Consider the following 11694-nt stretch of genomic DNA (forward strand, 5'->3'; position numbering starts at 1 on the left):
CTTTCCTCCCCAAAATAATCATTACAGATTAACTGGAATTGGTTCTTTTCAGCTTTATAAATATCCATAAATGTTGAAATATGTACTTATTCTGTATTATTTCCTCTCTCAGCCTATAAGATGAATTCAGAATTGGGTTTGTTACCTACTCTTTTCATCTTTTAAAAATATTTTAATAATTAAACATGTCAAACTTTTTATTATGATACATTCTCTAAGATCTACTTACACTATGTATTTTAGGATATTGGTGCAGGAAAAGGCAAATACTATGCTGTCAATTTTCCAATGAGAGATGGTATAGATGATGAATCATATGGCCAGATATTTAAGCCTGTAAGTATTATTATTTTTAAAAATGAAAAGGCATTCTAAAATGTTTTTTAGCGATACTAACATTTGTTACCTTGCACGTAGATTATTTCAAAAGTGATGGAGATGTATCAGCCTAGCGCTGTGGTTCTGCAGTGTGGTGCAGACTCGCTGTCTGGTGATAGGCTCGGTTGCTTCAATCTGACAGTTAAAGGTAAGCAATTTGAAGGGTGATACTCCAGAAAAAAAATTTTTCTCTTCCTAAGAACTTCCCATAAAAATTGTCACTTTTTTACCTGCTACTTAACACGGAACCATGTGTGTTTTATATTTTTCGTGGGTTTTTGGTATATGTATGTGTGTATTTCGAATTCATTTATATAATTACAGTTAATCTAGTTTCAGTAAATTAGGTCTTTTATTTTGTCAAATTTATATATACATTTCTTTATGTGAGCAGTTTTATAAGACTTGTTGTTGTCCCAACCAAGGCAGTGATTTTCTTCTTTTTTTTAAACTTGTATTTGTTTATTTATTTATTCTGGTTTTATTAAGATGTAGTTGACATGCAGCTGTGTGTAAGCTTGAGGTGCACATTATAATTTGACTTCAACAGCATGATTTCAGCATCCTGAAATGATTAATTAACACAGAAGGTTTAATGAACATTCATCATCTCCTGTAGTTAAAACATTAAAGAAATAGATTGAAAATGTATATATTTTTCTGTGTGATGAGAACTCTTAGAATTACTGTCTTTAACAGCTTTCATTTATACCATACAACGGTGTTAATTATCTGCATCATGTTGTACATTTTATTCCTAATACTTATTTATCTTTTACTTAGAAGTTTGTATCTTTTGATTATCTTCATCTAATCCCCTCCCCACCTCTGGTAATCACAAATCTGATCTCTTTTTCTGTCAGTTTGTTTGTTGTTTGTTTTTGAAGTATAATTGACCTGCACCATTATAGTAGTTAGTTTCTGGTCCACAGCATTGTAATTTGACAATCTGTACATTTCCAAATGATAACCATGATAAGTCTAGTTGTCATCAATCATCATGCAAAGATTATTTTGCTATTGACTGTATTCCCAACACTATACATTTCACACCTGTGTCTCATTTATATTGTACCTTTTAATCTCCTTCATCTGTTTCTCTCCCTCTGGCAACTATCTTACTTGTTTTCTATAACTATTTCTGTTTATTTATATTTGTTCATTTGATTTTTAGATTCCACATATTACACTTAGCATAATTTTCAACATTTTTGGTTGATTCTTTTGGTGCTTACCTTTCTTAAGACAATATGCAAGCTTCTTAAATTTTTTTTGGCCATGCCATGCAGCTTGTGGGATCGTAGTTCCCCAACCAGGGATTGAACTCAGGCCCTCAGCAGTGCAAGCCCAAGAGTTCTAACCACTGGACCAGCAGGGAATTCTGCAAGCTGTGTTCTTGTTTTTAACTTAATTTTAACCTTGTATATTCAGTTTCCATTGTGAAAGAGAAGGGAGTCACCACTTTGTCCCTAACACATGCATTTACCCTTGGAGTATCCCATTTTTGCAGTTTAAGTCTAGACCACAATTTTAGTCATGGTAGTCATTGTTTATGGCATCATCAAAAACATTAAAGCATGGTTCAGCTTACTCAATTTTCCTTTTGCATAACTTATTTTTCTGTGCAATTTTGTCATTTCCTTAGTTTTCTCCTTACTCATTAATAAATGAAGGTGGATCAGGTGTTCTATCAGTTTTACCTTCTTGAAGAACAGCCTTCTGACCTGTTCCTGTTTGGGTGAATTTCCTCTGTAGATCTGTTAGAATGGTGAGCTATTCTTTGCTTTTAAGTGTTAAAATCAATGTGATAGAGGTCCAGACCAAAGTAAAGATCACCATTATGGAATGAGCTGCTAGGGTGTAAGAGTAAATCTGAAAATTTATTTTCTAAGTTCTTAAAATTTATGGTATGTAGGTTAGTAGTGATTAATCATGGATATTGTACAGGATTTTGGAGTTGTTTTCCTTGTGAACTTTTAGGTAACAAGTTCATGTTCTGCTTGAATTCTCTCATAAAAGGTGAAGAATTCTCAGGTAGAACTTTTTCCAGTACTACTATTGGCTTAAATGGAAATTAATAACTAAATTTAGATTTTAGAGACTATTTTATTTAATATTAGGATAGCTCCTGTGCCAGGCAGCATTAGAATTATGATATAATCAATCTATTCTGCTTATGTTAGGTTGAATGATTTGAAATTATCTGTTTCCTCAAAAATGGATATGATCTTCTTAAAATCTATCTAATGTACTCAAAATGTGCATTAATCTGTCAATTTTCTTGTCTTAACTTTTTGAAAGTTCTTAATGCCTTTGTATGTAAAAGTAATAGCTTTCATAACTACAAGGTACAACATTTACTCTTACTATAAATCTACATTATATTTCAACTGACTGATAGAATGTAAGTTGTATAAAGCATATAAAGGTATTTGCAATCCCAAAGCTTAAACTTGATTCCAAGCTTTTTCCAGTGCCAGCTTCAATTCAGATTTCTCAGGTCTGCTAAAGTCAGTTTACCTCTTGTCAGTCTCCTTTCTATCTTCATTTATATTATTACCATTGTATGTTCTCCATTCTTCATTTTTATAAGTTTTAGCCTTTAAAAAAATCCCTTTATAATCATTTTTGTCAGGCTTTGAGATGAAAGAAAAGGCAGTGTCCTCTTTTAGCCAGCTTTCTTTACTTAGAAGTCTTTAAGTTAATTTTTTGTTTCATCTTTAAAAATACCCAAATGGCTTTCCCCTATTATAAGAAGCATGCATTTTTGTAATTGCAGTAATAAAAATTGGATTGTGGATCATATAATGTGACTGTTGAAGAATACTTCATGAAAATGCCCACAGTATAGTTACATGAAGAAAACATTAAGCTTTTAAAAATTGGAAAGAATTGGAAGGGAATATTAAAAAAACTGTCTTTGGATGATGAGACTTCACTGGTAGTTCAGTGGTAAAGAATCTGCCTGTCAATGCAGGAGACTCATGGGTTCGATCCTTAAACTGGGAAGATTCCCTGGAGTAGGAAAGGGCAACCCACTCCAGTATTCTTGCCGTGGAAATCCCATGGACAGGGAGCCTGGTGAGCTACAGTCCATGAAGTTGCAAAGAATAGGACATGACTTAGCAACTGAATACAACAGCAGCATCTTCAGATGATAGAATTTTAGGTAGTTTTTTTCTTTGTACTTATTTTGATTTTTCCAAATATTCAGCATGTATCAGTTTCTTCTGTAATTGAAAGATTTTGTTCTTGCTTTAAAGGTTGAGTTATGTTCCTGAATGATGATAATATAAGAAATTACTAGTGACTCATAATGATTACTGAATTATGACATCTAAAGGAAATATTTTGTTTTTATGTTAGGTTTACTTTATATTTAAATTTCTATACAAAGAAATTTGTTAAAGTTGTTTTTAATAGTAATAATTTTATATAAAAAAAGTGGCTTTTTTTCGGCCGGAACTGCCATCTTCCAGTAATTCGCCAAAATGACCAACACAAAGGGAAAGAGGAGGGGCACCCGCTACATGTTCTCTAGGCCTTTCAGAAAGCATGGAGTTGTTCCTTTGGCCACATACATGCGAATCTACAAGAAGGGTGATATTGTAGATATCAAGGGAATGGGTACGGTTCAAAAAGGAATGCCCCACAAATGTTACCATGGCAAAACTGGGAGAGTCTACAGTGTTACCCAGCATGCTGTTGGCATCATTGTAAACAAACAAGGTCAAGATTCTTAGAGAATTAATGTGCGTATCGAGCATATTAAGCACTCTTAAGAGCCGAGATAGCTTCCTAAAATGTGTGAAGGAAAATGATCAGAAAAAGAAGGAAGCCAAAGAGAAAGGGACTTGGGTTCAGCTGAAGCGCCAGCCTGCCCTACCCAGGGAAGCACACTTTGTGAGGACCAGTGGGAAGGAACCTGAACTGTTGGAGCCCATTCCCTATGAATTCATGGCCTGAAGGGTGTAAAAATAAAGACCTGGACTGTACAAGTGTTTCTGTTAATTGAGTATAGAGGTGTTGTGTCCAAATTCAGTGGGTGATGTCTTTTCAAATTTAGTGTTTTTCCTTCCTTAAAGATGTAAGATAGTTTGTTATTCAGTATGCTCCATTTTTTAATAAACTGCCAGATATTATTAAAAAAAAAGAAAAGTGTCCATAATACCACTATCTAAAATAACCTATAACTAAACCTGTGTATTCTTACATAATTTTTTTGTTCATGTCTGTGGAGGCAAGTGGTAACAAAACATCAGTTTCTATTAGCTTGTACTTAATGTTTCATTGTAACCTCACTTATTTTTCCCCCCAGGTAACCTTATAAGAACATAGTATCTTCATATCACATTAATAAAAATGTGTTATATTTTAATCTTAATATAGTTGTATATTTGACTTTTCCATCAAGGATGCTTGTTAACATAGCCAGTTATGTCTTAATAAGTTTTGTATATTGTGTAAAAGGTGTTTGATGAAAGTTTTAGACTAGAAATTTTCTTAAAACTTTCATATATTATTTGTTTTTTAAATATTTAGGAAAGCCATTTTGGTTGAGTAAAATTTTGTTTTCTTTTTGAATTTTTCTTTTCCAGCTGTTACAGTGTGTAAATATATTGTTACCCAAATCTTCTTTGTCTTAGGTCATGCTAAATGTGTAGAAGTTGTAAAAACTTTCAATTTACCATTACTGATGCTTGGGGGAGGTGGATACACAATCCGCAACGTTGCTCGGTGTTGGACATATGAGACTGCAGTTGCCCTTGATTGTGAGATTCCCAATGGTAAGTGTTCTTATTATGATGTCTTTATTGGATGAACTGTCTGTATGTAGAAAAAGATGGTTAGGTCATTAGAGTTGATTCCAAAACTATGTAAATAGGAGAGCAGTCACTAAATTCATTTTGTATTCACTTTTAAATATTTTCTCTGGAAATGTTTTACAACTTGAGTCTGGATTTTATGTATGGATTGAGCTTTTAATATGTAACTTTATTTCATTATTTTTAATAGAATTGCCATATAATGATTATTTTGAGTATTTTGGACCGGACTTCAAACTGCATATTAGTCCTTCAAACATGACAAACCAGAACACTCCAGAATATATGGAAAAGATAAAGTAAGACATCATCAACTTGATTTGATTAACATTATTAATGTAACTTTTGAAGCTTTTAGAAGGTCATGTGCAGTAGGTCAGTTTAACTTTATACATAAGGTATTCCCTTTTGTCAAAAGTATTTGAAACCTTAAGACTTGGTTTCTTTAATTTTATAAAATAATGGAAAATGTATAATAGGATTCATAGCTCAAAAATATTTCCATTTTCTATTAAAATGGATTTTTTTGTTGAAAAAGACACTATAAGTTATATATTTTCTTGCTTTACATGAAAGTGAAATTTATTTTCATTGAAACATTTGATAGACCTTTCTCTAAGAAATAGAGTTTGGAGAGACATTGTTAGTACACAGGCCTGGGTTTGTGCCCTCTCTTACCACACACTAGCTCCATGACATTTGGCAAGTTAATTTGCCTTTGTGCTTTTATTTCCTCATCCTTGAAATGGGGGATGAAATTTAGTATCTACCTTGTAAATTTTGAGAATTACGGGTTAATAATAGGTAAAGTATCAGTACCCAGTAAATGTTACTATTTTAATTCTTAGGTTAAGCTAGATAAAAGATGCAACTTTTAAGAACTTGAAAGAAAACATTTTTTTCTAATAACTATGCATGTTGTAATTTAGACAGCGTTTATTTGAAAATTTACGCATGTTGCCTCATGCACCTGGTGTCCAGATGCAAGCTATTCCAGAAGATGCAGTTCATGAAGATAGTGGAGATGAAGATGGAGAAGATCCAGACAAGAGAATTTCTAGTAAGATAGTCCTTTGATGTGTATTCTGTTACATTTTTCTGCTTTATTAAAAGAACACTACAGACTGGAGGTTTTGGTTGCCCAAGAACCTCACCTGTTGTCATGAGTACACTGTTATTACTGTCTTTGTTTTCATCATTTTTTTAATCTTATGCAGATTTAATTTGCTTTGTCTCAGAGCCTGATTTGAGTGTCAGCAATTTCAGTTTCTGCAAATTACCCACTTATGTGTAGAGTGAGTTGAATAACATTAAGCACCTTCTGTTTGATTCTACAATCTAATTCCACTTAATATGATTTATAGGCTTTTAGCCTAATAGTATGCTATTATGGTATAGACATTCTAACATAATTGACGTAAATGATATTTCTTATTTTCTCTTCTTCCCCTCTCAGCTCTGTAATAAAAGGTTACTTTTTATTTAAAGATACCACTCCTACTTCCTATCACGAAAGCAATATTTTTTCCTCCAAAGTTGTTTTTTTTTTTTAATGAGAACCACTAATGTTCTTCATATTCCTTTGAATTATTTCTTCCTAGATTAAAGCTAAATTTTTAATGTTTAGCAAGCCATGCATTTAGTTATAATCTTAAAATCTGTTATCCTTACTTTTAAATATGACTGGCTAGTTCTTCTATAGAGCAGTGCACTTAACATTTGTAAAACCTATGACTGCCTTTGTCAAAATTTTATTAAAAATCTTTTAATGTGTCAGTTCGAGCATCAGACAAACGAATAGCTTGTGATGAAGAGTTCTCAGATTCTGAGGATGAAGGAGAAGGTGGTCGTAGAAATGTGGCTGATCATAAGAAAGGAGCAAAAAAAGCTAGAATCGAAGAAGACAAGAAGGAAACAGAGGACAAAAAAGCAGGTCAGATTTATTTTTTGATGTTTTAATTGTAAGTTTTTGAAAGTGAGCAACAAGGTAATTTTTATGAGATCCTGAAATACACAAGTATCAGAAATAGGTGAGTGTGCTAAATAAATAAATAGGTGACTTTTTTTTCCCCCATGTAAGTAAACTTTTAATTAAAGCTCTCTAAATGTTAGTCACATTTGCTTTTATAATACAGGAAACTATCTCTTCTTGGCAAAATAGGCTTAAAATATTGAACGACTCTACTGTGATCTAGATTGAGTAAGAGAGCGAACAAAGTGGTTATAGACCCATATGTAGCCCATGAGCAGAGCTGAAATTCTAAGTTAATTTGTAACTGCCTGTAAGTTTATGTGATGAGAATAAAACATAAAAGAAGACTAACATTATATAACCTTAGACCAGTTTCACCATTTTGAAAAGGCTCAGAGAACAGACTTTGTTATTATTTGAAAGAAACATAAAAGCTGTGGAAAGATGGGAAGGGATTTGAGAGCTGGATTAGGAGGAGATAATACTTTCTGATGTCTTAACTTTAAAAATGTGTCTTGTCTGTTGAGACAAATGTGTCAGTTTTTCTGTTGAGAAATAGATGATTTAGGGCATTGAATTTGCTTTCAGAATGTGTTTTCTTTTATCTGACTTTCCAGAGCACTTACACATACCTCAGTCATTTTATTTACACATTATATTATAGTACCTCATTAGGAACTTTACATATCTCCCTGCTAGATTGAGCTGCTCTTGGCTAGAGAATGCAGTATCTTAAATACTTGAATTCTTGTACTTGGTGCATTTCCTGCTGGATACCTGCTACCTATATGCAGGTAATGGTGATGAGCACAGGTTTTAGTTGACTTGTTAATTTTGACACTGTAGCTATGTGGAAAACAGATTCAGAGGTACTGGGACAACATCCTTCTTCTATCATATTGAAGTTACATGGGTAAGCTGGCCCTCATGTTCTTTTTTTACTTACTAGAGAGTTAGGAATCTGTAGCATGTCTGCACATCTAGTTCTGTTTTGTTTGTGGATTGACTCCACTATATATACTGTCATTTTATAATTTTAACTTCCCGATGTATTACAATGATGGCTCCAGTCTGCTCTTGTGTACTGATTGACATCCAGAAATTCCAGCTATGATTGAGGTAAGAAGGACTTAACTTAGCTGTAGGATTTTTCTAGTACCTTTCTTTTCTCTGTCAGTTTGTCTTTTCTGGATTTTTTGTTTGTTTGTTTGTTTGTCTTCCTTTCTGGCATTTATCCTTGCTTTTTAAATTTTTATCTTTCTATGCTTTTTCTTCCAAATGGGAAAGTGGGTGCACTGGAGTGCTTATCTTTCATTGCTGTTTTAGCTGAAAATGAGAGTGCCTTTTGATCTGGCTTTAATGGCCTGGTGGTGGATTAATCTCACAGTATTTAGTTCCTAAATACTTCTGTTGCTGATAATAATTGATACTTAAATTTTTTAGTTTAATAACGAAATTCTTCTTATAGTATCTTGCATTCTTAAAAGTCTATAGTTCAGAACCTGAAGTTAGGAATATTTTTTTGCTCTTCATCCCTCCCCAAACCCCACTTGGCACTTTTGTTTACATATCTAAAATTAAGCCAGAAGCCAAAACAAATGTCATAATAAACATGTTGCTATATGTTTGTATTATAATCAGTGCCTTACAACTTTGGTTCATTGGCTTATCTAAAGAAAAAATTTAGCACATTTTGGCTAATTTGTTTCAATGATCCTGTGTGGATAGTGTTACTCTTACTATTTTCTTAATTTTTATTAAAATGGTAAAGTTCTGATACTTACATAGTGAGGGTTTAAAATCGAATGGCCGTGTATATCTATGGCGAGTCCCTTCACAGTTCATCTGAAACTGTCACAACATTGTTAATCAGCTATGCCCCAATACAAAATAAAAAGTTTAGAAAAGTAGGGTACTAGCCTAACCATTATTAAAAAAGGAAAAAACCTATTGGTTATATAAGCAGTAGAATTTAGCTTCTGTTTGGTCTCTGACCTCCTCTGATTCTGTCCTCTTGTCACAAAACTCCAGCCAAGTTGGTCTTGCAGTTTTTCCTTCCAACCTAATTCCTTTTTGCCTCAAATCCTTTTTGAGTTTTCCATCTGTTAAGGTACTTCCCTTTTCCCACTCAAAAGAGATGTGTTTTTCAGAATGCCTTTCAAAGGTCACTTGTCATAGCCTTTCCTGATCTACCGTGGTGTTACGCGCATGTCTGTTGGCTGAACTTCATGGTGCATATCCTGCCTGTAATGCTGTGATCCCACAGGGGAGAGTCCCCAAAGGCAGGACTGTGATGTTGCATTGATACCTTGAACCTCTGTTTACTACATCTTCAGAAGCTTAGTTAGTTGTTGATTTCATGAACCATAATATTGTATATGGCAGTTTTTTATATTTTAAGTAAGATATATTTTAAAATAAAATATATACATTTTATATTTCAAAATAGGTATTAATCTCTTCCCAATTTTTGTTTTTAGATGTTAAGGAGGAAGATAAATCCAAGGATAATAGTGGTGAAAAAACAGATACCAAAGGGTAAGCTGTATTCTTTTTCTAGTAATTTTTATATGCTATAAAAATAATGAGCATGTTTACTGGGGTTGGGGTGAGTATACATATATTCTTTGAGAAGTACTGAACTGAACCTGGAATATCATCAGTAGGTTGTTATGAGATGCTCTGAATTTTTGTATGGTATGTAAGGCAATATATATGTATCTTAACCATTAGCTTATATTTCATTTACTTGCTCAGTTTTCATTTATGTAGCATGCCTTAAAAAATTACAAAAGCTAGTAATAGTGTTGTAACTGAATGTATTAAAATAGATCAGTTTATATTCTTGAACATATTTTATCTAAGCCTTGTTTTGCTATTAACTTTTATATAGACACTCATCATCTTTCATGGTGCTCTTATTTCTATATACATGATTTTTTGGTGTTGTAAGACAGGTAAATTTTAAGAATCACTGGACTAGTATAACATAATTTTTTAAAAGACCATAATTGAGCTTTGTATTGTCAGAAAGCATGTAGATGCTTGGCCACACGTAATTTTGTGTTAGCCTTCATAGAATGACTTGGAATAGGTTGTAAAATCACTCAAAAGGTCACGGCGGTGAGTGCTCCAAAAACTCAAGGCACTACCAGCTTACATGTTTCTTGACGGGAACCATAGGACTGATCTATCGGTCATTGCATTTAAACTGAGATTGTACAGTTTTTAATATTTCATATTGCCTCTTTTAACAGAGCCAAATCAGAACAGCTCAGCAATCCTTGAATTTGAGTCTCACCACTTTGAGAAACCATAAAAAAGTGAGCAAGTATTGGGAAGAAAAATGTTTTTTCTTTTTGAAGACTTCTGGCTTCATTTTATACTACTTTGGCATGGACTGTATTTATTTTCAAAATGGCTTTTTTTGTTTTGTTTTTGTTTTTCTTGGCAAGTTTTATTGTGAGTTTTCTAATTATGAAGCAAAATTTCTTTTCTCCACCATGCTTTACGTGATAGTATTTAAAATTGATGTGTTATTATGTCAAAAAACTGATCTATTAAAGAAGTAATTGGCCTTTCTGAGCTGATTTTTCCATCTTTTGTAATTATCTTTATTAAAAAATTGTACTTCGATTGTCTTTTGTCTGTTTATTACAACATGGAGTCTCATTTCATAGGCTAGTAACGTGACCGTTTCTGTAGAAAAATAGAATACCCAAAAGGTGAAAGATACTGATTACAACTTCAAAGACATCCATAAACTGTTTCTTCAGAAAATTACTGTGTTTACAGTAATTATTATTTCTTACTCTAATAGGAGTTCTACCATCTTGTCCTCTATAGGTTAACCAGCCAATATTGGTGAAGATTAATATCTCATAATCATAATTTATCTCTTAGATTAATGATACAAGCTATGCATTTGAGATATAGGAATTAGCTTTGAGCTGAACCAAAGATTCCCAAAAACTGGTAATCGAGATTCTGAGTTGAAAGAAGAAATCTATAATCAGAAAAGGAAACTGTAGTTTCCATACTGAGCTCTGTGGGACTCTGTTGCCAACCCCTACTATATACCAAGTAGACAAAGAATTGTATGGTGTGTTTGAACAAAACTTTCCTGTGTTTATGTCAAGGCTAAAATAAAACCTGCTGTTTAGACAAAACCTGGTTCTTGTACTGCATATACATGGTACCCAGGTTCCACTATTACACCCAGGCTTCCAAACGAAGGAAACAAACACTTAAAAGTCATTTATCATTAATTTATTGAGTGTCTCCCCACTTGAAGGCTTTGAGCATGCAACTGAACATAATGGGAAAATGTCTGCTCCCCAGCTTACACTTTAATGGTAGGAAGCAGACAAACGGGGTAATTTCTGCTACTAAGATATGCAAAGGAGAAAGCTAAAACTTGTAGAAACTTGCCAAAATCAATGAAATCTTTTTGCTGGGCCAAATTGATTATTTTGAGGTAAAAATTTGGACAGTAGATCAATCAAAAATATTTCTCTA

At 33.1% G+C, this 11694-nt stretch overlaps 1 protein-coding gene and 1 pseudogene across 1 annotated transcript in view; both read left to right on the forward strand.

Annotated features, from left to right (window-relative positions):
• HDAC2 (histone deacetylase 2) overlaps positions 1-10812 on the forward strand; it is a 31917-nt gene extending 21105 nt beyond the window's left edge. Inside the window, exons 7-14 of the mRNA XM_043890040.1 lie at positions 244-336; positions 418-526; positions 5025-5165; positions 5395-5503; positions 6134-6264; positions 6982-7137; positions 9657-9714; positions 10434-10812. Coding sequence (XP_043745975.1) covers positions 244-336; positions 418-526; positions 5025-5165; positions 5395-5503; positions 6134-6264; positions 6982-7137; positions 9657-9714; positions 10434-10464 — 828 coding nt within the window. The 3' untranslated portion in view covers positions 10465-10812. The remainder of the gene's footprint in view (positions 1-243; positions 337-417; positions 527-5024; positions 5166-5394; positions 5504-6133; positions 6265-6981; positions 7138-9656; positions 9715-10433) is intronic.
• On the forward strand, positions 534-5016 carry LOC122685351 (annotated as a pseudogene).
• Positions 10813-11694: the final 882 nt, after the last annotated feature.

This window comes from Cervus elaphus, chromosome 28, assembly GCF_910594005.1.
Source record: "Cervus elaphus chromosome 28, mCerEla1.1, whole genome shotgun sequence".
Taxonomy (NCBI): Eukaryota; Metazoa; Chordata; class Mammalia; order Artiodactyla; family Cervidae; genus Cervus; species Cervus elaphus.